This window comes from Syngnathus scovelli, chromosome 1 (genome assembly GCF_024217435.2).
Source record: "Syngnathus scovelli strain Florida chromosome 1, RoL_Ssco_1.2, whole genome shotgun sequence".
Lineage (NCBI taxonomy): Eukaryota > Metazoa > Chordata > Actinopteri > Syngnathiformes > Syngnathidae > Syngnathus > Syngnathus scovelli.
Window position 1 is genome coordinate 17,263,712 of NC_090847.1, and position 26,857 is coordinate 17,290,568.

General features: G+C 39.8%; 1 protein-coding gene across 2 annotated transcripts; it reads left to right on the forward strand.

The window, feature by feature from the left end:
• Window positions 1–239: 239 nt before the first annotated feature.
• stag2b (STAG2 cohesin complex component b) lies at window positions 240–21,774 on the forward strand. 2 transcript variants are annotated; one of them, XM_049735440.1, is made up of 35 exons: window positions 240–310; window positions 372–443; window positions 2,155–2,283; window positions 2,362–2,443; window positions 3,375–3,518; window positions 3,632–3,728; window positions 4,491–4,567; window positions 4,724–4,928; window positions 5,076–5,227; window positions 6,416–6,489; window positions 6,561–6,684; window positions 7,639–7,737; window positions 7,911–7,990; window positions 8,193–8,300; window positions 8,730–8,841; window positions 8,928–9,045; window positions 9,142–9,245; window positions 9,959–10,051; window positions 10,119–10,208; window positions 10,932–11,135; window positions 12,040–12,110; window positions 12,214–12,301; window positions 12,418–12,498; window positions 12,567–12,659; window positions 12,815–12,989; window positions 13,893–14,032; window positions 14,171–14,272; window positions 15,076–15,224; window positions 15,460–15,588; window positions 15,736–15,962; window positions 16,469–16,691; window positions 17,249–17,356; window positions 17,459–17,585; window positions 19,213–19,290; window positions 20,024–21,774. In XM_049735440.1, exons 3-35 carry the CDS (start codon window positions 2,240–2,242, stop codon window positions 20,045–20,047), a joined length of 3,822 nt encoding a protein of 1,273 aa, XP_049591397.1. In that variant the 5' UTR covers window positions 240–310; window positions 372–443; window positions 2,155–2,239; the 3' UTR covers window positions 20,048–21,774. The 2 variants fall into 2 exon arrangements, with proteins under 2 accessions (XP_049591397.1, XP_049591405.1); XM_049735448.1 differs by having other exon boundaries at window positions 258–443; window positions 16,472–16,691.
• The last annotated feature ends 5,083 nt before the right edge of the window (window positions 21,775–26,857 follow it).

The window sequence follows — 26,857 nt, forward strand, 5'->3', positions numbered from 1 at the left end:
ATAAAAAATGTACTAATTGGTCATGAAATATGCTGTGATGCCTATTTATACACAAGGTCGGTAAATAACAAGCAAGTTTAAACATGCATACATGAAGTTACATAATTTCAAGATGTTTTAGTTAATACAGGGAAAGTGCAATTGGTGTCGATCAAGTACAGTAAACATTGTCTGACGTGCAATACTGAGCAATGGCCGCTAGGTGTCGAATCGTCGAGCGCCGATCGTGTGGCCGCTAGGTGGTAGCGCTGTACTAGGATTTCCTCCTCCCAGGTCGTCGAAACAACAAATTGAACTACGGAGCAAGCGGGTGAGAGAACGTTCGAAACCGCCTCTGACCGCGACTTTTAAACTCTTTTTACTGAATTTAGAGTGAGATTCGGCCGAGGCTTCTCGAAGTAGTTCAAGTTCGGGATCAGCTGGAACTATTATTTCTCAGCAAGGTAAGTTAGCTGTAAAATGGCGGAAAGCTATGTGGAACTTAGTTGATTTGTATTTTGCTAGCTGCTTGCTAGCCAGGCTAGTTGAAGCCTTGAGCGCGTATGTCTGCCTGCTCAGCCAAGTCGCCTCGTTAGCTCCACTGAGAGAGGCTAGCGCTACTCTGGTTGGTGGCGACCTAGTGCTCTCAATTCTTACCACAACGACGCAGAATATGTCGGTCAAAACACAACAAAATGTTTTGTGGTTTTGATGGACTTGGTTGCACTTCACAATAATTGTAAACAGTGTTTGTTGCTTATGCAATACGGTCCTGAAACTCCCGAGGCAAGATGGAGGACGCAAGGACGTGATGTTTTTTTTTAGGGAACGTTAGCACGTTCGGTTAGCATGGTTGACCAATCGGAGTTTATCGTGTCCGTGAAGTGAATCGTAATTATTGTTGTTCCTGGCATTAAACCTGAGCCTGGGGGATAAGCGTAGTTTACTGGCGAAAAACAGGTCACTGGATGGCGTTTGCTTCTAACGCCAGTCTCGCTAATATTAGCATGTGATTGCACCGTCGAGCTTGCGTCGTTGTGTTATTATGGTCGCCCTCCGATAGCGGTGACAAACGCGGACCAGTTCCCGTTACAGCTTGCCGTGGAAATTCAAATCAGACTTTTACGCGTAGGTATAAAGCACTTGCTTGTGCATTTCAACTCTCGAGAGCTCCAAAATTCACGGTTGCTAGCGCCGCTAGCACCACCCGCGCACCGGTGTCAATTTTGACAGGAACCGACGAAGAGCGTAGTCACGTCGGCTCGGTTGGAGTGAACGCGGGTATCTGTGTGCTGCTGCGTTGACTTGAAAACTCTTCAATATGGATCTTACGGCTCGTTTCTCTCCACGATCTTCGCCCCTAGCTTCGTGGTGGCAAGTTTATGAGATTCACTGAGTGATTTGGCGCCACTTTTTCAGTCAACACCCATTGAATCCCGTCATCTTGTCATGTAATATTTACGCAGTAACTCGCCAAATAAGCACATTAATCATGTTTTCAGATGACAAACAGAATTACTTTATCAAGCAATGCCATGTTACATTGCAAACAAAACAGCAGATTCTTGGAGTTGTTTCTGGTACCTATTTTTTACCTGCATTATAATCGTTGACACGGCCACACCATCGTGACAAATACGGGAGATTGTAAGCAGCGACAGGCCTGTTTTATTATGCATTATTTATTGATCGATCGATTTATTTAAAACCCTAACTTCTACAATAACGACTTGTCGTTATATGTTGCAGGATGCACGATGTGACACATTAACACGACTAAACGTGTGTAATTATATTGTTTAAGGGGCAATAGGCAAGATGACTTTGTTTCAAAAATTGCTGTCCCAATATTTCCTTGTATGTATGTGACACTTTTCCACACAGTACACACAGTTGTGTCCTGCAGTATCTTGTTGATGTTGGTAACGCGTTTTGATTGGTCGAAGTAAGTGTTGGGCGGACAGAGCACATCCATATATGGTCAGTGAGGAATGACTCCAATGACTGTAAAGCAAGGGGGACGAGGAAGAGGGAACCAATGCTTTGAGTGCTGAGTGCTACAAGAGCATCGGTACCGCCCACTGTTACCATGTGAAGCAAGAAAAAACATTTTTCATCTGTTTTTTTTGGTTTGTTTTTAAACACTTACTTTTCTAATTGGATATCTCAATCCAGGTTTCATGCAAGCTTCCGTGTCTTGTGTTTACTGAGCATTACAAGACAGTCATACATTGGAAGTTATCCAGAAGATGTTAGAGAAATGATAGCAGCACCAGAAATACCAGCAGACTTCCCCTATGCTCAGTAAGTGCTACTTGTCATTTTGGTTCTGTTAGTTTGCTTTAGTTAGAACCAAGCTCTCATCTATTTTCTCATCACTAGGGACACAGACACACAATTTTCTTCAGACACAGATTTTTCTGAAGATCCAGATGGGAGGAGTTCAAATCCAGTTAAAGGAAAGGTATGTAAAGCGGTATTGGCTTCCGTCTCTGTTGGAACTAACACACTTTTTAAATTATGAATTATCATGACAATGTAGACAATATAATAGACATAATAAACTAATCTAGATGCATTGTTGTTCATAGTCTTTTGATTGAAGGATTCCATATTGGCTGATCAGAGAAGCCAATCAACTGTTTTATTTTTGCGGCTAATGAGATAATATGAATATAAGTGTGTCCTTACCTGTTTGGCCTCCAAGCATGCCTTTTAGGCCACAACGCATTAATATTAAGTACACAACAACACTATATGGCGACTACATCTTTGCAACACATAATTTATGTATCTTATGTTGCAGATTGAGCCTTTAATTGGGCTGTGTTTATACTACAAGGTTCAAACGATACAATTCAAACTTTTTATCTGCTAAAAAAAACACACACAAAATCGAATTATTTCAGTTTGTAATCAGGCCTCTTCCAAATGACCAGGTCTAGGTTAAATAAGTCTATATTTGATTATTTTGTTTTGTTATTATTTACTCCCATGTTGACAAAAGTGTTGTTATTAATGTGCATTTTGGGCATCTTCTTCTTGTGTTGAGTAGATGTAGAAAATTCAGTGATGTGTAAGCAAAATTGTAAATGAAAACTGACAATATAAAAAAATATTGCTATTAAATCAAACATCCAGGCATTGACACGTACACTTGATGAACAGAACCGTTAGTGTTAAGCTGTATGTCTTCAAATGGGTGTCAAGATGTTAACAACACAACCAGAATACCCTTACTCTAGTAAATACTGCACCAGCTCTGAGCTTGACATGACCATATTGTTGAAGAGCAATAATTGTCGGAAAGAGTGTTTCATGTCAAATTTATTTATTATTAAACTTGACTTGAAGAGTGTTTCATGTTTTCCTAATGCGATTGGGTTTTTTTTCAGGGTGGAAAGAAGGGGAAGAAACCAGCAGGAGACAAAAGCAAGGGGGCAAAGGGTCCGGGTCGGATAAATGGCCACCACCAGGAGAATGGCATGGAAAACATGATGCTGTTTGAGGTGGTTAAGCTTGGGCGGAGTGCCATGCAGGTGGGATATGTTTAATCGTAAACACTGATGTTGCATTTTAAAATCAACCCCAAAAAAAAGCACATCAGAGAATTTTTTTTTCATATTTATTGAGTTATGGTTGTCCTTTACAGTCTGTTGTTGATGACTGGATTGAGTCTTACAAACATGACCGAGATGTTGCGCTGCTTGATCTCATCAACTTCTTCATCCAGTGCTCAGGGTGTAAAGGTATGTTAAATATTAAGTGTTATTTGACTGCTTCACAAATGCCGGTGAACCCTTAACTGCTCCGAGCTTTGTTGTTATCCTACTTGTATATATTGAATGTCGTTAAAGATTTTGTGTGCAGACTGCACCTCACAGTGTTTGGACCATGTTCCCATTTTGTGTGCCTTTAATAGTAGCTGTGATTTTCAACATGTCTCAGAATGGTTTCTCTAGTCCTTCCACTTTCATGGCATGTTTGTTCAGTGACGTGTGAAGGGGATTAACAAAACAATAATTTGCCGAGTTACAGTCGGCAAAGCAAGTACAATCTTAACCGTGCATATAGATTGTCATACATGAGAAGAAATATGTACTAGGGCCCGGCCACCTGTTAAATCAGTTATGGCTCTTCAAATATCGGCTAAAATTGTTTTTACCTTTATGTAGTCTCACCATTTACAGCAGTTGTACACAAGTAACACTAGTTTCATTATTTATTATAAATCTAAACCATAACCCCGTGTCCATACAACTACTGGTAATACAAACATATATATGACAATGATTAATGTTCTTAGATTTGACGCATATTAGAAAGGAAAAAAAGTAATTTATGCCTTACATTTTTTGATCGATTAATTGGTAGTTTTATAGTTTTTTTTTCGCCTGCCAAAAATGTATATCATTCGGGCCTTACTATGTACAAAGTCTTACTCTACTACTCGCGTATTTCTCGTTTGAATGTCGCATTGGATAATGCAATGTTTTTCCCCAATTGAACAGGTGTTGTTAGTGGAGAGATGTTCCGCAACATGCAGAACTCTGAAATTATCAGACGAATGACTGAGGAATTTGATGAGGTAATTTATTTTCACCCTTCCTGTATAATGTACATTTTGTACATGTTTGATATTTGCCTAGAACCAATCAATTTTTATTTTATGGTAAGAAATTAGAACACCTCCAGGAGCACCTCTTGGTAATAACGCTTCTCTTGTCCTCTGTGGATTTTGTAGGACAGTGGCGACTACCCTCTTACTATAGCGGGGCCCCTGTGGAAGAAGTTCAAGTCAAGTTTTTGTGAATTCATTTCAGTCCTAGTGCGGCAGTGTCAATACAGTATCATCTACGATGAATATATGATGGACACAGTTATCTCGCTTCTCACCGGACTATCAGACTCTCAAGTCAGAGCCTTCAGACACACATCTACACTGGCAGGTAAGATTCTCACTGTTTGAGATTGAATAGAAGGGCTACTGCATGTTGCACCATTATAGTACTGCTTTGCGGTACAACTACTTTCAAATTGCATTGTTACTTTGGCTCTGAAAATTTCCCTTTTTTGTATTCTGTCTTATTCAATAGCAATGAAGCTGATGACAGCCCTGGTGAATGTAGCTCTAAACTTGAGCATTAACATGGACAACACCCAGCGACAATACGAGGCAGAGAGGAATAAAATAGTCGCTAAAAGGGCCAATGACAGACTGGAGCTCCTCTTGCAGAAACGTAAAGAGGTATTGTCACTGTCATTTGTACAAATACAAATTTAGAATAATGTTAATTTTCAGTTATCATTAACAGAAAGGGTATAACCAGCCAACTGCCACAATATTTTTCCCATACACTTTGACTGCGACATGTCATTCGATGCTTGCCAACAGTTGTACAAATTATTATTCAGCCCTTTGTTATTGTTTGCCGGATGGATGGATGGGTTGGGTGGGTGAGTGAGTGAGTGAGTGAGTGAGTGAGTGAGTGAGTGAGTGAGTGAGTGAGTGAGTGAGCGAGTGAGCGAGCGAGCGAGCGAGCGAGGGAGGGAGGGATGGATGGAAGGAAGGAAGGAAGGAATTTATTTAAGTGTCGTATCTCTGCAGTGCCCTCGTGTGTTATTAATGGAAACTGCAGCGATTAATGTGTCTTCTGGGTTGAGGGTTAGCGAGGAATTCTGCAGCAGTATTTTTCTTTTGTTTTTTTCACACATTGTAGCAACTTTCTGCACGTCCCAAACGATGGCAGTGTTAGTATTGTATGCCCCCCCCCCCCCCCCCCACCCCCCCCTTTAAAGCCATGACAGAATTTCCCTAGGAAGCAATGGTTATAGTAAAGATACAGCATTTTGGCATAGTCATTTGAGGCATTTATGTTTTGACTAGCATTTTGGCATAGTCATTTGAGGCATTTATGCTTTGACTAACATGCATAGCAGTTATCTAGTGTGAATCACTTTTTTTCCCATATAGAATATGTGCCTTCCACTTTTGGCGGTCTAACGGTGATATTGGAGGTCCAAATATCTGCACGTTCATACCTGGTGTTATTCAGCTCGTGTCATCCGTTAATTGGGTTATAGCCCAGCAAGATGCATCTGCCTTTACACTGTACCGCTTTACTACAGCCTGCTGGCATATTTGGGTCCCACTTAAACGCATGGGCAATATTGATAGTACTCTTTTGTCTAAAGGAAATAAAACCCCGCAATGGTTACTGAAATAACTGACAACACTGAAGTGTCGTTCCACAAAGCTTGTGGGAGAATGTTCTTTGGACACTTTAAACAATTGGCGCTTTTGGCAAGTCACATCAGGTTGACACAAACTTGATCTTTACAAAGAAATTCTTAACCTTGTGCATGCAACCTCCTGCATGCCGATGCTTCGTTCTTTCCAGACAAGCTCAAGTAATTTACTTTGTTTCCATTTCAGCTCCAAGAAAATCAGGATGAGATTGAAAACATGATGAATGCAATATTCAAAGGAGTCTTTGTACATCGTTATCGGTATGTTTTTTTTCTCTGCGTAGCATATTTGTTGTATTGTCGTTTTACAGATAATTATATTGTTTCAACAGTGATTCAATAGCAGAAATCAGAGCCATCTGTATAGAAGAGATTGGAGTTTGGATGAAGCTCTACAGTGATGCCTTCCTTAACGACAGTTATCTCAAGTATGTAGGATGGACCATGCACGATAAGGTGGGTTAGCTCAGAAAGTAACTTTAGCTTCTGATTTTTCTACACCATATTCTTTCTTTTGCTGAACAAAGGCATTGTCCCCCTTTGCTTCTGTCAAATCAAACATTTCTCTCTCTTGGACTGCTGTCAGGGATGCCTATGTAGGAATCTCTTTTAGCCACCAAAATAAAAAATCTACTAATTTCCATTGTTCTTCCAGATATAAAAAGTACCACATACCACAATGAAACTAGGGCTTGAGCATTACAGCAAATCTACGGTACATTCTGCACCTTGGATTTTAGGATACAGTTTGGTGCAATTGCGATGCGTTTGTAGTGTCCTGAACAATATTACCTGTGCTGCTGAATGCTAGGTTTGTTGACAGGTCAACAGCTGTAAACAAGTCAATACACTCACCACACACACCAACTTCCTCTCGCTCCCCATTCTCCAAGCTAGCTGTGTTTTTTACCCCTTGCTGCTCACAAACCACAGTGATATTTCCCTGCATTGTTTTTACTTTTCTCACCACGCTGCTTGTGCTTGCACTGCGTGTGACGTAGTAAATATGTTCTTGACTTGGACTGGCTTTCAGCCACGCGATGACACCAAAAGTGTTAACATTTGTAGGCCCCAGCCAATTTGAAGAAGAAGCAACATTTCTGCTTCATCTGTAATGCCGAACACGCCGCCAGAAACACTCAATTCCTGTTCTATCTGACCGCTGCATTAGGTTAGGAATTAAAACATTGCTGAGATATTCACATTTTATGAAGTGACCAAACCACATATCTTCACCCACAAAAATGGCTACAAAACCTTAGCCTTCAAATATTCCAAGTAAAAGCGGTTTTATTTCATTCTTTTTTCTTTATCGTGGCCAGAATCTTTCTCAGAAATGTCATTTGTTTGACGTGAATGTGCGTGGTTATAAAATACATACTTTTTCTTTTTTCCAATTCTTGATTTTAGCAAGGTGAGGTACGACTCAAGTGTTTGACAGCTCTCCAGGGTCTGTACTACAACAGAGAGCTTAATGCAAGACTGGAACTCTTCACCAGTCGCTTCAAGGTCAGCGCCATCTGCTGGTTATTTTTTTAAAAACAAAATTTACACTAATTACATATTTGATTAAAAGCTTACTAGTTGGTATTGACATGTCTGACACTACTGATCAGTTTTTCTCAGATATTTCACTTGTACTGATAAGTGATCATTTTTTCTTCCCTATTGTTTTTCCCCAGGACCGCATTGTCTCCATGACCCTTGATAAGGAGTATGATGTTGCAGTACAAGCAATTAAGTTGCTCACTTTAGTTTTGAAGTACGTACGTTCTAAAATGTTGTCCCGGACTCGAAACACTCCATTTATTAGTGGAAAATAATTTCCTCAATGGAAACCCCCTATACATGCATGCACGTACCCATGCACACACATGCTTTTTTCATCCAGCACATTGGAGTAACTTAACATTTCCGTTTGTACCTTTTACTTGAATGGTTCTTTTGTTTGTTTGTTTCTGCAGTAGTACAGATGAGGTGTTGACCCCCGAGGATTGTGAGAGTGTCTATCATCTAGTATACTCAGCACACAGGCCTGTTGCTGTTGCAGCAGGAGAATTTCTTTACAAAAAGTATGTCAGATTTGACTTTAACAAAGTTTTTCACCGCCGAGCTTTTGTTCCATGTTGGGCGTGTCTTACCCGTGTCTTCGGTTTTATTGTATCCTACCTACCAGGATACATGGAATTTACCAGTATATCATTTTGTATGCCTGCTGTGTTTACATGAACAGTTTACGACCTATTTAATAACTAAATTTAGATTGCACAGAAGTTTAAAGGGTTTCGTGTACTGTGATAATACAGGAATTTACCAAGTTTCCCCACTAGGTAATGCCGGTACAAGTTACAACATTAAAAAACTACAAACACAGTGGAATTTACACTTGTGGTTTAGTTATTGTGAATTTAATTTGCGTATAATAACGGTGACATTAATTTAACGAAATTATTTTTGTGTGACTAAATGATTTACGTTACCAAATAATTTTGTTTTCACAGATTGTTTAGCCAGAGGGAACCAGAAGAGGAAGGCGCCCCTAAAAGGAGAGGCAGACAAAGTCCCAATGCCAACCTAATCAAGACCACTGTCTTCTTCTTCCTGGAGAGTGAGGTACACATGTTTTATTTCAGTTGCTCGTAATTGATTGCATGCAAACTATCAAATTATTCACCCATACTTTGTGGCAATATTCTTAGCTCCATGAACATGCAGCCTACTTGGTGGACTCTCTCTGGGATTGTGGTCCTGAGTTATTGAAGGACTGGGACTGTATGATCAGTTTACTGTTAGATGACCCATTGCCAGGAGAGGAAGGTATGACAAAAACCTCACGGTCACATGTTACAGATGTGGCTTGACGCAATTGTGTTTATTAACTGTGATTTTTTATTTTGTATTTGTGACATGCAGCTCTTACAGATAGACAAGAGACAGCTTTGATTGAAATTATGCTGTGCACTGTACGCCAGGCTGCTGAATGTCACCCCCCTGTGGGAAGAGGCACCGGAAAGCGGGTAAGTTGCACAGTGGATTAAGATGTACATAATTTTTTACATAAGATTTCGCCACATCGCAGTTTATTTTTTATTTTATTTTATTTTTTTTTTATGTTATAGTATGAAAGATTGGCACCTTAAAGCTTACATGATCAATCAAAGGCTTCAGCATCTCCAAGGCTGTTTTAAAAAAAACACCCTTTCAAGGTTTATCTGCGTCAGAGTTTACATCATGATTAAAACAAAAACATCTGAATCCACAGCAAACTTTAATACTTTTTTCTTGTTAGGTAATTATAAGATATTAAAAATCATTTTTTTCATGGTATTGGCTGTTTTATAATCAGGAACTAGTAATTAGAATAGAATATTGCCATTAATCTCATACAATTTTAAGGAAGATTGAGGTATTGGGGTATTAAGGTATTTCCCCCCCAAAATATCTGTTATTGTTTTTTGGGGAAAATGTATGTATCAAAAGTACTATTGGAAATGTATGTTTTTTTATTTTTTTTGTATCGGTCTGAAAAAAGTGGCATCCCTTCAAAGTTTATCACAATGTACAGTATATTGTAACTGATGACTGTTACTGGCGCCAGATAACTCCTTCTAATGTCTAAACAGAGGCTGTTCCATGTAGACGTTGATCGATTAAAAAGTTGCGGTTTTCTGGCACCATGTTTTTCTAGTTGCTATAGCACAAAGGTTTTTGACTTCCATTTGTATTTCAGGTGATGACAGCTAAAGAAAAGAAGACTCAGCTTGATGACAGGACCAGAATGACGGAGCTCTTTGCTGTGGCTTTGCCCCCTCTACTGGCCAAGGCACGTCATTACTTAGATACTTTGTTTTGTGTCGGTTATAACATGTAGCTTCATGTTTGCCCAACAGTATGCTGTGGATGCAGAGAAAGTGACCAACTTGTTGCAGCTTCCTCAGTTCTTTGACCTGGAAATTTACACCACAGGACGTCTGGAGAAGGTCAGCCAAATGCTCCTCGATTCCTATTATAACATTTAATGCACCACTGTGGATGACTGTATGCCAAAATGTTCTATATTACATTACAGTGAAACCTCTACTTATGAACACCTATACATACGAACGTTTCAAGATATAAAACAGAGCCTCAAGATTTTTTTTTTTGCCTCCAATTACGAACCAAATTTGACATCTGAACCTATGAGCGACTCTATCAATGCGTGTCTGGTGACATTGTGACGTGTGTGAGTGTCTCTACCCTTCGCTCGGCCACTTCCTGTGTTTGTCCTGGAGCTCGTTAGCATATTGACAAGTTCATTCGTAGTTTGTCCGGAGTTTTTGTCGTCAATCATGTCTCCTAATAAAGCTAGTGCAAAAAGCGGCGAGGGTAGTCAGAATCGGGTGTAGTGAATGTAGAAATTAAGAGTTTTTCCGCTCTCACTTTTGCAGTTAGTCTGAGATATTGACTATCTCCACCAGTAACGTGAAATATATCTTATTTGTTATATATACTCCATCTTTTACAGTTCATTATTTTTCATGAGATTCCTACTTGGAGTTATTTTTGATTATTGTTAGGTGATCTTGAATGAACGAAAAGGTGCCTACAAATGAAATTTGTTGTTATTGTACTTTATGAATATTGCCATTTAATCAGTACAAATATGTTAGGTGCCACGTCTTAGGCTACTGCTGACTATATTTGTTTACTTTTGACTGCAGCATCTCGAAGCCTTGCTCCGCCAAATCAAGGAAATTGTGGAGAAGCACACAGACACTGAAGTTTTGGAGACATGCTCGAAGACCTACCATGCCCTTTGCAATGAAGAGTTCACAATATTTAACAGGGTCGACATTGCCCGCTCCCAGCTGCTGGATGAGCTGGTGGACAAGTTTAACAGGCTACTGGAGGATTTTTTACAAGAGGTAGGAGTCAAGGTTCCTTTTTTGACTTAATGATCCTTGTGTTTTGGGGGGAGTTTTGTTCTTGTGCATACCGTTGAGTGTATTAACACAGGAGAAATAGAAAATAAACTGACAATCAATCCAGCCGCTCTCTGGACCACTTATCCTCACAAGGGTCACAAATGTGCCGAAGCCTATCTCATCAATTGCAGGACACATAGATAAACATTTAAATCGAAGGACAATTTAGAGTGCTCAATTGACCCTTCCATACAATCCGTGTTTGAATTGTGGGCGGAAATAAGAGTACCTGGCGAAAACCCACGCAGAGAACATGCACAATCCACACAAAAATTGCAGAGCCAGAATCGAACCCACAACCTTTGCTCTGTGTGTCGGACTTACCACCCGATCGCCTCCTTTACACTGCATCAATGCCAAATTGCACTACTAGACTATCAACAAGAACAGTAATTTGTATGAGCAGTGAGCACTTTAAATTTTATATCTGTTGGTGCTATATAAATATTGCTATAATGTGACCATATGGACAGATAACATTACAGCACACCGTCTGAAACTTAGAGGAGCAGGATGAAACAAGGAAATGAAAACAAATATCTTATTTACCGATATGAGATCAAAACACGAGGGAATCCTTTCTCCTCTAGTCTTTCGAGCTTCCTATCACAGTAAAGGGAAACAATTGCGTTTCAAAAGATGTCATCCTTTTTTTTTTGGCACCTCAGTGACAGGAAGTGATGGGCGATATGGGGGCTGAATCGGTCATGTGGCCTTTTCTTAAAGAGACACGCAGGGCATGAGACTTCACTTTTCTGATCTCGACACATGCGCCTAAATGCGCCCAGCGGTTTTGTCAGAACCATCACCAGTATTGTTTACTCAACTAAATTCCTCTTTCCAGGGTGAAGATACTGACGAAGACGATGCATATCAGGTCTTGTCGACTCTAAAGAGGATCACAGCTTTTCACAAGTAGGAATTTATTCCTATTGATAATCCGCTTTTTGCCACGTTTGTCCATGTTGATGTGTGCGAGTGAAAAATGTTTTGATTTTCTTTGTTATATTTCCTGCAGTGCACACGATCTCTCTGGATGGGACCTGTTCACCAGCAACTTTAAGTTGCTCAACACAGGCATAGAGAATGGCGATATGCCCGAGCAGGTTATTTATAAAATATTTGAAGATAAATTGTTTGAATGCTTCTATGAACATGTCTTCAGAATTCAATTCACTTATTGAGTATTGACAATTTTCTCGTTAATTTCTCTTTTGAGCAGATCGTCATCCATTCACTGCAGTGTACCCACTATGTAATCCTGTGGCAGTTGGCCAAGTTATCTGAAGGCAGCTCCCGAAAGGTGAGAGCCGACTCACCCAAATTCTGTGAAGCATGGCTGTTCTGCTAAACACCTGTCTGACTTTTCAGGAGGACATGGTTACCTTGAGGAAACAGATGAGGGCTTTTTGTATGATGTGTCAACGGTACCTCACAAATGTTAACACGGCTGTTAAAGAACAGGTGACATTTTACCTCATATTAGCACTTTGTATTCAAGCTATGAAAAATCCTTTACAAATTAACTGATAAGGAAATCATTGTTATATTTAACAAGGACTACTCCTCTATATTCATGCATGAATGTGTAACTACTTTTTCGTTTCTTCTCACTGCAGGCATTCACCATCCTTTGTGACCTCCTGCTCATTTTCAGCCACCAGATGGTGGCTGGAGGAAGGGAACACCTTGAGCCCTTAGTTTATTCCCCAGAGGACTCGCTCCAGTCCGAACTGCTCTCCTTCATCCTAAATCATGTCTTCATAGACCAAGATGATGACACCAATAGCACAGGTACAGTCGCATGCCCATCCACTGCTCTGATAGGTGTGTCGAAATCGATCTGCTTTTTTAGGTTATTTTAACTTAACTTTAAAATTACAGGTCAATGCACCAATGAAAAAGTCAAAACTGGTCAATATAAACATTAAATAAAGATCTTTTTAAGCTTTATGTGCTTAGTAGGCCTGGGCAATTTTGGCTGAAAATGTTTCACATTGTAAATATTTCATGGTCTATTTGTAAATGTCAATTTTGGCTTGAATGTATATATACATATGCAAATATTCACTCATAACTCTTTTTGAAATCCTTGCAAAACCTTTTGGCTGATTCTAGGCCAGTCTTGTCTAACAGTCCAACAGGCCTTAGCAAAGACGCTAAGTGAGTTGTAGGTTTTCATGCCTTTTCACTTGCTGGCAGCAGCCATGGCCAGAGGCATTTTGTTTTAACTTTTGTTTACATCCTATTCTTGTGAAAGTGATATGTATGATTGCCTACAAGGAATTTCTCCAAAGAATTAGGGAAGACCTGATTAGATTTTGAAAAGACCAAGGTCACTGTGACCTCCCTGAGTTTCATCTACTTGCCATTTATTTCTGGAACGCCTGAAGAAAAGGTCACATCTGAATCAAGTATAAACTCAAAGGCAGCGTAAATCTTTTGGCCACGACAGAAGAACAAACCGTCGTAATAAATCTACTTATAACTTCTAAGAAATGTGTTATCTTATTTGACAATATTTATCTAAATGTTTTATAGTTTGATTCATGATTTGGCTATCCATAGATTATCATAACTGATAGAAAAATGGGCCTACCGGTCGATAATTTACGGTGTGTTAACTGGTAATTGAGCGTTGCAGAAAACAAGGGGTGTATTATGAAGACTAATATTTGTGTCGTTTTCCATTTTTAGATGGCCAACAGGATGACGAGGCAGTGAAAATTGAAGCGTTACACAAAAGGAGAAACCTCCTGGCTGGCTATTGTAAACTGATCATCTACTGTGTGGTAGAAATGAAAACTGGAGCTGACATTTTCAAACAGTACATGAGGGTTAGTTAGTTTTTTCTCTCTAAATAATCATTTATTTCACTATGCTTCACGCACCATGCCCAGAAAACTAGCTCTGCAACTATTTAGCCTTTTCGATTTGCATGTAAAGGTCTTTTTTTTTTCTGTTTATTTTTACAGTATTACAATGATTATGGTGACATCATAAAGGAAACAATGAGCAAGACCCGACAAATTGACAAGATTCAGTGTGCCAAAACCCTCATCCTCAGCCTTCAGCAGGTCAGTCTTCAGTTTTGCTCAGTTTCATATTCTTTGTATTATTGTTTTTTTATGTATACAGTAATCCTTTGCTACATCGCGGTTCGATTATCGCGGCTTCAGTACGTCGTGGATTTAAAAAAATAAATAAATAAATCACAAATTCAAAATAAACCTTCTAAATTGAGGAATTATGGCACAAAAGTTGCCCACACACCAGCAAAAGGCAGGGAGTGTCCACACAATTGCTGTACGTTCACTTGTACCTTTTTATAAAAAAAAAAAAAGTTGTAATATTAAGAGTTCTAAAAACACATTTACAGTATTGTGCCTTGTTATAAAAAAATCTTATGACTACAAAAGAGTTCTAAAAACATTTACAGTATGTACACTTGTACCTTGTTGTAAAAAAGTTATTATAATAAGAGTTCTAAAAACATATTTACAGTATGTATACTTTAGCTACATATACATGTCACACACACACACACGTATCATACTTATATTATTTGTACAGCATTTTCTGTATGTCATTTATACGATGTATTAAAATAGTATTTAAATGTTTGAAACTATTAATGTTCTAATGATAACATATGCACTCATATGATTTAATACACACTTATTGATATACAAACAATTTATGTATATTTAAAAAAAAAAGGGTGACACTACTTCGCGGATTTTCACATATCATGGATGGTCTTGGAACCAATTATTTGCGATAAACGAGGGATTACTGTAGTCATTAAATTTATTGCAGAGCTTCCAATTTGTTTGAGCCATATTGCAAATGCTAATGCAAATGTTTCATTTGGTGTTAGCTTTTCAATGAAATGCTGTCAGAGCTGGGCCATGGGTTTGATCGCTCCTCCTCCGCCTTCTGTGGAATCAAAGAGTTGGCCCGTCGGTTTTCTCTAACGTTTGGCCTCGACCAAGTGAAAACCAGAGATGCCATCGCCATGCTACACAAGTATGACTTTTTTCATGTTTTTTTTCACTTTACACCTTGCAAGTACCACATCTATGTGCGCAACAAACTTTAAATCCTAATGTAAGATTTTGTCCAATAATACTGCCACCTGATTGACAGTTGTAGTCAAGCTTCAATGACCATTTTGTCCATTTGTAGCAACCATCTCTTATTTTAAAGCCATTATTCCCATTTCAATTTTCATTTTTCTTGTCCATCTTTGCTTGTTTCCTAGGGATGGAATAGAGTTTTCCTTCAAGGATCCAAGCCCCCAGGGAGAAGGTGGCCCACCTCTCAACCTGGCCTTCTTAGACATCCTCAGCGAATTCTCCTCTAAGCTGATGAGACAAGACAAGAGGACTGTGTAAGTTTGATTTCTGTCAGAGTCAAGGCAACAACCTAAAAAATAAAAAAAATCTTTCAAATTGGGCCTTGTCTTGAGTTTGGAAATTTTTTTGCGTCTGCATGTATTTATTTGTCTAATCTCAATCTCTTATCCATTTCTCCACAGCCACATGTACTTGGAGCGTTTCATGACGTTCCAGATGGCATTGCAAAGAGAAGACTGCTGGCTCCCCCTCATTTCATACAGGAATTCCCTACAGGCCGGTGGTGACGACGACACCATGTCAGTGATGAGTGGTTACTCCAGCAGAGGCTCATCTGTACGTTCGAAAAAGACGAAGGCTCCTGCTGCTTCAACTGGAACTTCTGCAGCAAAGCGAAAGCTTCCAGAAGGTAGCAAGCATTCGGGAATCTGTCTTCTCTGCAGTGTTTAATACTCAGAGCAAGTGTGCCACTTTTCCGTTACTTTAGTATACTATGTATAATCTAGTCGTTTGTGTGAGTGGCATGGATTAATAGATGGCTGCAATAGAGCAGTTGAAGCCCAGAAAAGCAAAAAATGTCTTCCAACTGTCCCAACGCGTTCCAAGCGTCTTGGCTCCGGCAAGTTGATGGGCAAAGAGATAAAACAGCAGATGGTTGAGAGCTGTCTAATTATCACAATTGCCACCTCATTTCATCAACAACAAGAAAATAAAATATGGTGCTGGATCATCCAAGGTGGTGACGGTAGTGGAGTTTGGATCAAGTTGCTGTCATCACAAGAATTTTGATTGAATTGTTCACAAAGCCCGAGAGCCATCTGTGCAAAGCAAGTCTGTGTAACAGAGATAGAATCGCTCAGTGTTAATGTTTCATGTGTGTATGTACTTTGTCTAATAAATTTTCTTCCCTTCCAGAAGAAAGCAGTAGCAGTGAGGTGTGGCAGCAGGGCATTCAAACTCCAGTCATGTTGTCATCCCCCCACCACACCTCCACTGCCATGCGAGACCCGAAAAGGGTTCGTGATGACACCTACATGGGGGTCTACGCCCTCCCACACGACCAGCCACAGCCCCACCAACACCCACAACAACACCACCAACAGACACCTCAGCACCACCAGACCCCAATGGATTACAAGTATGGATAACTCAGTATATCAACTTCACTGTCAGCCACAAAGTTTCACTGTAGTCATTGAAGTAGTTCCAAATTCAGAAAATTAAATGTAATCAGTCTTTATTTACCTGTCTAACACAACAGAACACAAAACATTTGGCAGTTAAGCTCTTGTGATGCTTACGGTAATTTTTTAAATGATTGTAAATTAGGCTTTCCTACATGTTGAGTCTTTGCTTCGTGCTGTAATTTTACAATTGTTATTTGTAATATTTACTAATTGCCAATGTGCAGCTTCAACACTTTCATGCGTTCTTGATTCCTATTGATAATGGTCTCATTCTTTAGTGCATGTCATCTCGGATCCTAACATTCTTAATATGTTTGTTGTGCCTATTGAGTGGAATTAGAAGTTGACTGTAAATCTCAACAGCCTGCCAAGTGCTTTATGGAAGTAGTGACGTTTTTTTTTTATTTATTTATTTTTTTTATTATAAATTCTGGCCAGTGAGACAACCAAATTATATTTTTTTAGCTAGTTGGTGAACAGCAACAGCTAATTCATGTAATTTGTCTAGTTCCCAAGTGACGTGGATGCTGGCCCAGAGACAGCAAGAAGAGGCTCGTCAGCAGCAGGAAAGAGCCATGAACTACGCCAAGCTCAGGACAAATCTGCAGCATGCTATGTAAGAAATCCACCCAGCAGCAGGGTGACACCGAATTCGTTTAATGTCTTGAAAGAAAACAAAAAACAAATCCAATTTCAACGACTGCGTTCAATTGTTCAGACGTCGCGGCACCGGCCTCATGGAAGAAGATGAAGAGCCCATTGTGGAAGACGTGATGATGTCATCAGAGGGTCGCATGGATGACCTCAATGAAGGCATGGACTTTGATACAATGGACATTGACCTGGTGAGAACCATTTACCATTAATTTATTTCAAACTCCTTAAGTAAGTGCAGCCCTATAGAGATTAGGGTTGCGAATTGAATGGAACTGGCACCATCATTCAAGTTCTCCTGGAATCATTCGAAATGTCAGTGCTAAATTTTGTTTCTTAGTTAGCCACGTGGAAGAAGCAAAAACAAAGAAGGATCGATAGATAATGTGTGCGCTCGGTGTGGGTGCGGCATGCCCTTCCCAGCTGTGTCGCCCGCTGGGACCCTGCAGTGGCAGCGGTCACTCTTTGTTCACTCCGTTTCTTCGGGGAAGGCTAAAAAAAAAAAAGGAAAACCTTTTACGTGAAGAGAGGGAGTGTTCAATTTAATTTTTTCGGGTTGCATGTGGCAGTAGCGATTTAAAACTAAAAATCCCTCTGAGTGCAGCTTTAAGTACAGAGTTCACACATCTTGTCAAAAAATAACTCAAATTGAAGAATCAGAACCGGAATTGTCCAAATTGAAACGATGCCTAACCGTAATAGAAATATTCATTGGGGTTTTCTGTTCTGTCAAGGTCAAACCTGTTCTACGAGATAATGTAACAAATGTTTGTAAATTTACGCAGAAGGCAGCAAACCCTAGAGCTGTTCTTTATTCTTTTGTTTATTTTGCCTTCATTCTCATGCAAGGCGCTAGTAATGGACTCAATTCAGATAATTGCATCAGGTCCTCTGGAATTATCACACTATAGGTGTTCTATTTCATTTGATTTCAAACACTATGTTCACCCTTAACTGGTTAGGTCATTAGCTAATTCAGTCAAGCTCATGCTAGTCATGGTCTTAATTGCTCTTACATTTGTAGTCTGTTGATGTGCAGCGCCTTCACAAAATGCCTGCGACAGGCCTTCGAGGTCACAGCAGTGGTGGTGATTGAGCAATACAAATGCTGTTTTTTTCCCATCATCTGGTCAAATGTATCAGCATGTGCTTTTAACTTTTACTGTCGCATTTTAACGCTCATAAATCTGAGGTTCCCTAACAACATCCTACAGTTGCCCATTTTCCTTTGGCAGCTGTTTCCCCAAACATAACCATTTAATTTATTTCATCAGCACTTGTTCCAACAGACATCTTTCTTTGACCCAGATGACACGAGAGCTTTACTGAAATCCTTTTTGAGGCTCCAGTCAGTCAGAGAAGACTGATTTGTTAGGCCTGCAACAATTACCATAGAGCATCTTGTGTTGATTTTTCAATGTCGTTTCCAAATGCGAAAAGAAATGAACTGTAATCATCAAAAGTTTTGTTTTGGCTCCGCGTAAAAGGCCCTCTGTGTGTTGTTTAATGAAACATTGTGTTGACAGTGCGTTGCAACATCATGACCAATTTATTTGACAATTTACACCCGCTCCACAAAACCATGCATGATGAGTGTAAAACCAGAACTAACTGTAATCCAAAACATATGTCTCCACTGCATACCAAACGTCAAGTTGATTTCACAAGAAAAGGACCTACAGTCATTTTCACAAGTCACTCCACCTATTTTAAGATGCATAAACCGACCTGAGTGACCTATGTCTATGAAATGTGTTTTTTTTACCCTCCCCTCTAAAGTCACCTTTCATCACACTGTCCTCCTCTCCTCTCCTCTAGCCTCCATCTAAAAATCGTCGTGAGAGGTCTGAGCTCAAGCCGGACTACTTTGACCCTGCCTCTATTATGGATGAGTCGGTAAGGCCGAGTCGCTGCTTACACGTTTGACGTTTTGCATGTTGATAAACAAGTCTTTACTCATTCCAACACAAACCTTGGGCCACTCTCAGCCACGGTTTATTGGAGTCGTTGACATGAGGCTTATGAAACGTCTTTGTACGAGCTCAGTTATCTGAGCTGTGTGCACCGTAGCCAAAATTCCTTTACCCTTGGCCTTGAAATCCAGGTCAGACATCAAGCTCTGAACAATGTTCAGGAGTACTTTGTGTCAACTCCAAATGATTCATTACTCACATTTCTCATGAACATGTTTGATTTGATACTTGTTGAATGAAAAAAACAGCATACCACAGATGACTATTTGCCAGTGTGGTTCTCATGGAAATTTTGTCACGTTTTTAATACAAAGTCGTTTAATTAAATTAAGTATAGGTTGAACGTGATTTGCAAATGATGGTATTCTCTTTTTATTTACGTTTAACCCAACGTCCCAGCGTCATTGAAAATGGGCTTGTATATATTTTGTGATGTCTTTTTGGTATGCGGGCAAAGAGCAGATCATAAGGAATTTATTTTGAGAAAACACAACACCTAAATAATATAATAGCTAAAGACTCATTTGAAATGCAATTGTATGGTTTGATTTTAGTGATATTTTTGTCTTTGAGTCTGTCTGAACACTTGACAATGTGTTGGCCTTTCTTCCATCTGAGATGTCGTCTCAGTGAATTGTTTTTCCCCTCTCTTCTAGGTCCTGGGAGTGTCTATGTTTTAAACTAATATCCAAATGATTTTGAAACTGGGATACGAGAAGAGGAGCTTTGTATTTAAAGAGAATTTTAGATGCGAAAACAAGTGTGTTTTCTGTAAGAAAAAGCAAAAATTAAAAAAAAAAAAACACGTTTTGGCTTGTACTCCATGTGGACCAATGATGACCCACACTCAGTGTTGCTTGCTCAGAGAGGACTTCAAATATATACTTTTATAATCTTAGTTAATATCTTCCTGTTCCAAAATAGTGAAACAGGCTACTTCCAAACCTATTAAAGACGATACGTGTCAGAAGAAAAATCCATAATAGCTTTTTCCCTCTTTTATTTTCTTTCCCAGTGCAGGGATGGATTGGTGTGTTTTAACTTAAGGAACATTCTGGTTTTTTTTTTTTTTTTTTTTTGTCTAACCCTTTTTACATTTGTAGTAAACTACCAGGTGTGATGTAGTAATTTATAAACAGACTGTAGTAGCTTGCCTGTACCGTGTTAGCCAAGTGGATGGAGAGGTCTTTCTGTTCTTGTACTTTTTTTGCCCTCCTTTCTCTTAAGTTCATCTTCCCTCTTTAATGTCCTGATAACCACTGGTGGTTAAGATTGTGAGATGTCATGTAGAATCAGTCTCAATCCTTGTTTATGCTGTGAAGAGTCCCACAGTCCAGTAGTATGTAAGTCTCGAAGCTTAACCTGAGCTTTGGACCGCTCCTTGCCGGCCATCTGCTAAGAGAATTGTTCCCTTGAACAACAAGTAGCCCGGTCCAATGAAATCGTTTTTTTTTCTTCTCTTTCTCTCACTTTCTGAATCTAGCAGCATCATGTCAAAATGGGTATCTCTACATTTTAAATAAAAATATATATATGAATTGGTGCTGATTTTTATATATGTGCTTTGGTTTTCTTATTTTCGACCTTCAGTCACAAATGAAAGAAATGTATAAGAAACTGAAAAATTGAAAGCATGTAAATTCATGCAGCAAGAAAGATTTTTAGATTTGTATTTTTGCGTTTTGATTTTTTCTTCCTTTTGTCTTGATAATGTCTTCGGGTTTTTACCTTCTTTCCTAATGTGTAAATTAGTTTGGATAAAACGTATGAAATTCAGCTTTAAGAGTTTCTCAGCTCGAGTCCTGTCACGAATATACTTAGGAACTTCCAATGTTATTAAACGTGGTTGTCTATGAGAAATTACTGAACACAAGTTATTCAGCAGCGATGTGGCAGCTAGACAAAGCTTAGATTTTGACATGTTTGTCACACATGACTTTTCATGAACTGTTCTGTCTACTGAGTTTTTTTTTTTTAAGTCATTCCATGCTAAAGCCTTAAACATGCTTCTTCTCTCACGCTAATCTTCCATGTCAGCAGATTGGTAATGTTTGAAGGGTGGATAATTGGCTTCTTAGAAACATGAGGTGGTCAAATGTAATGTGATCAAGTAGATGAGCAGTCAATGTGTGTTTTGCCTAATTATTTTATGTAAGTAAAAAGAAAATTCTTTTAAGGAAAAAGTACTGTTTATTATTTGTTGCTTACCACTACATTGGTATAAATCCTTATTAGATATTGTGTATATATTCAAATTCTAATTTCTTTTGGGCTATTTTGTGTTCCGCACTCTTCTCTTGCCTATACCCTGAGTTGTTTATTCTCCTACCCTCTTTCAGTCACTCTGTTTTCTGATTTGTACTTGTCTGGAGACAGTAACTTTTGAATAAAAATCAACACACAATTACACCTGTCATAAATATTTGCTCAATTTACCGCAAACCAAACATTTACTTCAAACCATGAATACAGGCCGTCGGATTTGTTTTCGTGACTGACTCCTAGCTGGGAATGAAGCAAAAGCTCGAGTTGCCACTTTTCATTATTTGGTTTTATTTTTTCAACAATCATACAAATTCATGACTATAAACTAGACCAGTCTATTCAACTGTAAATAATTTTGAATATACTAACATTTTAAAATGGTATTCAGATTATCAGCCATAAAACTAAAAATATAAGAAAAATACTGAATCTCTCAGTACACTTCTACACATCTTGTATGTCTTTCCCCATTTTCTCATTTAATTTACAAGTAATTTACCCATTTTCCCCCCTCCCCCCCCGCCCAAAAAAAAACAACAACCTTGGAACTTGACTAGTTTGATATTTTTGACGGCGTTACAGAACGCTTGATCCAGCTCTAAGCCATCACCCCGCTGAAGTTCACTTTAAAAACGCATGGGGGCAATGGAGACCAAGTTGTAGTTAACCAACAGTCCTAAAATGGCACTGATGTCCTATTTATCAAATGTCACTTGGTATTTTGAATTGTTGTCACTGTTCCATCACAGACACAAAATAACTGTTGATAGATTGTGTGGTATTTATTTGTCTCATATTGTGGTTGTCTTTAGTTGTGTTGTCTGTACCATGCTTAGCCTGTGTGTGTGTGTGTGTGTGTGTGTGTGTGTGTGTGTGTGTGTGTGTGTGTATGTGTGTGTGTGTGTGTGTGTGTGTGTGTGTGTGTGTGTGCGTGCGTGTGCGTGTGTGTGTGTGTGTGCGTGCGTGCGTGCGTGCGTGTGTGTGCGTGCGTGCGTGTGTGTGTGCGTGTATATATATATATATATATATATATATATATATATATATATAAACAAACATATATAATAAAATATATATGCATATGTGTTTATTTGTAATGAGTGTGTGTATGTATATATAAAATGTGTGTATGTATATATAAAATATGTGTGTGTATATATATATATATATATATATATATATATATATATATATATATAAAAAATGTGTATATATATATATAAATAAAATATATATATATATATATATATGTATATATATATATATATATATGTATATATATGTATATATGGGTTGGAATTGGGGGGTTAGATCACCAATTGATTCCCGGGCGCGGCACCGCTGCTGCCCACTGCTCCCTTCGGGGATGGGTTAAATGCAGAGACAAATTTCACCGCACCCAGTTGTGTGTGTGACTATCATTGGGACTTTAACCTTTGACTTATATGTGTGTGTATATAGAGAGATATATAGATATATAGATATAGATATCTGTGTGTGTGTGTTTGTGTATTAATCATGTGCGGAAGAAAATCCTTATCACCCCATGGTGAAAGGCATTTCTGTAAAAGTGAAACCAGTTGTGCTTGTAGCTGAAACTGTCAAGCCAGTTTTCAAATGACTACTTTGCTTTTGCGTCAAAACAAGTTTCACTTGTTCAGTTATTTGATCACACAACAATCAAGTGTTGTGCTAAATTGAGCTTGTTGAGTTGTAACGTGGCTGCAGACCTAAATCTGAGCCTCTTGAGTGGCTTCTATTTACTCCTGATAACCTCCAGTCCTCCACAGGCCTATCAGCATAGGCCATGTTAAGACTTCAAGAGGGTCAAGGAGGACTGGCTCCCATGCTTCACACATGTGACTTCACAGCTAAAAGTCATCTTATTGGAACCGTACTTCATGAAAATGTAAAATGCACTTGGTGTATGTTCAAGACAACCTTTCTTTTCATGTGCTGAATGGCAAATCTCAGGGGCTTTTCAACACAGACTGAGACTTCCCAGAGTCTGCGTGAAGGCAAACCCAGAAAATGTCGAATCCAGTGAATAAATCATTAATGAGAGTTCCGGTTGTAATCTGCTTCTAAAGGCAAAGCAGCTGATCCTGGAAAATCATTCACCGGGCCCTGCTCAGATTAGAACGCAGACACAGACACAAACTCAACTGATTTGCACTTAGAAAGCGAGTGCAATAAGGTATTTCTTTCCACACCGAGCACAGGTATTATTTTTACATGTGTACATAGGGTTGGAAGTAATTTAGTCAGATAAAACCTGGTTTGCAGAGAAAAAAAGATATGAAACCTGAGAACAAACTAAGTTAGGGTGCCCCACCACACTGTGCAGTCTGCAGATATGCTAACCACTAATTAACCATAAAACACAAAGAGCCATTGCAGAATTTCTGTTTAGAATAATGGGTAAACATTAATTATTTGCCAAAACTAATGCCTATGCCCTAACACTAGCCGTATATGATGAAACTGATATTTGTGTGAAATGCCAATTACCCACCTTTTTTTAACATTTGTGTAAGAACTCATGTTGAAACAACAACATATTTACATTTACAACAGTAGCAGGGGTTGTCCTCTAGTGCTAACATGAAAATGATTTTAGTTTACATTTACATATCTTTATTTTGGTACAGGCAAATGGTCTGCGGATTAAATTTTTTATTTTATTTATATAGTATTTATATCATGATAGTGACTTGTAACAGAGCAATAGTCAATGAGGACGCGACCTGAAGCTCGACAAACATAAAGGAGCAACCGGTTGAATTGAGGGTTCGTGACTCACAAGTCATTCACCCACCACAATAAGAATGACGAGAAGAATTTATGTACAGTTACAATCCAATTACCAAATAAGCTAACAGTTAGCCTCTTCTATTTCTTCTGTTTTCTGACAGTCTGGATGCCTTGTGACAGTCCTGGTTTGGGGGAGGAGGCTCCCAATTGTCTGTCTGTGCGTGGTGTCGGTCATCTCGACCACACCACTATAATAGCTGTAAGAAGACACATGGCGATATGTGTGGGGTCTTTCACATTGGGGGGGGGGGGAAAAATCAAACTGTGCCAATCAGTATGCTGCTTTTTTACAGCTTCTGGCACAAGTACTGTGGGCTGCAACAATGCAGTAAAATATGTGTTGAGCAAATCAAGTGAAGGAATGTGTTTTGGATCAGGGGGAGGAAGCACTGTTAATGTGACTGTAAAGTGAGTAAAGGATCAGTGCCCTTCAATGGCAAGGAGCAGCTTTCATGAGACAGGCCAGAACAGGTTAGAGATCATGAATAAGAGCGCCGTGGGAACTTCCAAACTGTGTGCCGTTGGTTTGCTGCTCATTGACACACAAGCGTCAACGCAGCTAAAGGTGTGCACGAGTGATAGGACCGTTGACCTTAGAGGACACAAGAAGCAGGATTAGCGCCGAGGCCCGAGATGGTCCAAGTGTGTGGAGGGAATCTGTCATCGGCAGAGCTGCAGGTGGTCCGAAGGTCCGAGCAGGCCATTCAGCCCCGCCAGGCGAGAAAACAAGAGCACTTTTCAGCGGGGACTATAGATGGATATTTACCCTGGAATCGGATTCTCTCCAGCTTCTCGCCTCACGTCACATTATTGTTGTCGGGCCACTTTCCCTCGTCCCGCCGGGTCTGAGCTTGAGCGGCGAGGATTATAATGACTTCTCATGCAGAAAGAAGAACCACTATAGTCATTTTACACTTCAAATCATGCACGCGTTGGCCGCATGAGACCTGCACTTCTACGCTTCCCTAATCCCTCAAAGCTCATTCAAAGGTGACCCGCGGATGACTGAATGCATTGGCGGGCCAAGCAGCTCGGCTAAATCATTAGTCTCACTAAAGTTTGGATGAGTGTCTTATAAGGAGTGATGAGACAAGTCCCATAAAGATGACGAAGAGCTCACAGTGTCACTAAGCCCCTGCCAGGAAACCCCGGTGATTAACGAGAGCCGGGACACCTCCACTAATAAGACTCCTCTCTTTAATTGGCTCTATGCTCTATGTGTGAAATGGCGCAGGGCACAGATGTGTGTTAACGCAACGTCTGTCTGCGCTGGCCGTGCACGTGCCAGCGATTAGCTTTTCACTTGTGTGTGACTGTGAGCCAGCGACGAGGTTAGCTTGCCTCATTAGAACGAGAGCACTTCAACGGATGGCCGAGATTTAACGCCCCTCCCGATACGGATTCATTCATTCTATTCTTAACTAATGCTTGCGCTAGTAGACAGAAGTTGGATGATGCATGCGTGTTACTATACCGAGTGTGACTGTGATATGATGATGATTATAAATCCAAGCGAGAGGACAGATGGTGAGGTACTTTCAAGGTTCAAGCAGGTATAACAACTCCGCAGAGGCGGTGGGAGGGACGGGGTCAAATTAGCCAGAGCCAAAGACAAGACGAGAGAGTGCAGGCACAGTAAAGGGAGAGCTGGTCCTTGTTAGCACACAATTCATCAGCCTCGGGAGGTCAGGGTTCACACAGCCCTGAGGGGGCAGTGTGTGACCCCTCACCTTTCACCCATGATACCGATCCTAGCACCTGGAGCTGCGGTATTTCCTCATAACATTTACTCGCAACATTTTGTCTCAAAAACCACATTGGTGACCCAGGGGCTTTTTCGGGGCTCATGTTCGCTTTGAACTGTTAAGTAACATTCGACAGTCTCATAGCGGGTACTGGTTTCCACTCGGAGACTGGGTGGCATGGAGGGAATGGAGGTAAAGCAGCAGTAGGAGTGGGGGTGCGATAAAGAGATCACAATGAACGATGTTGCTCGAGTGTGAACGTGAGCAAAATAAACACCCCCCTAAAATAGCTCGGAGACTTGTTCATCTATCACCTGTGTCGTTTCTGTCACGTGTGAGCAATGCAGTGCTTGATCACAGAGCAGGAAACGGGAATCGCTGACAATCTCCCAAACTGGGTTAACATTGTTGAAAATCCGTCCAGGGGCACTGATGGTACTTAGGTGACACATTAAGTGACACAACAATTTTTCTTTGAGGTTTTTGTATAGCACACCATATGGTTCGCAAGTCCACTTTATAGTTTTGTGGTTTGGAGTCAGAATCCCAGCTCCGGCTTTCTGCGTGGACTTTGCGTGTTCTCCCCTTGACAAAATGATCACTATTCACATAAACCCCCCCAAAAAGGCTGGAAATGCTTGAGAAAAAGACATTAGGATTTTCCTT

Coding starts and splice junctions, on each gene's coding strand:
- stag2b (XM_049735440.1), top strand. CDS start 2,240: ATGATAGCAGCACCAGAAATACCAGCAGACTTCCCCTATGCTCA. Junction 3,519..3,631: donor TTGGGCGGAGTGCCATGCAG/GTGGGATATGTT, acceptor TGTCCTTTACAG/TCTGTTGTTGATGACTGGAT. Junction 14,273..15,075: donor TCATCCTCAGCCTTCAGCAG/GTCAGTCTTCAG, acceptor ATTTGGTGTTAG/CTTTTCAATGAAATGCTGTC.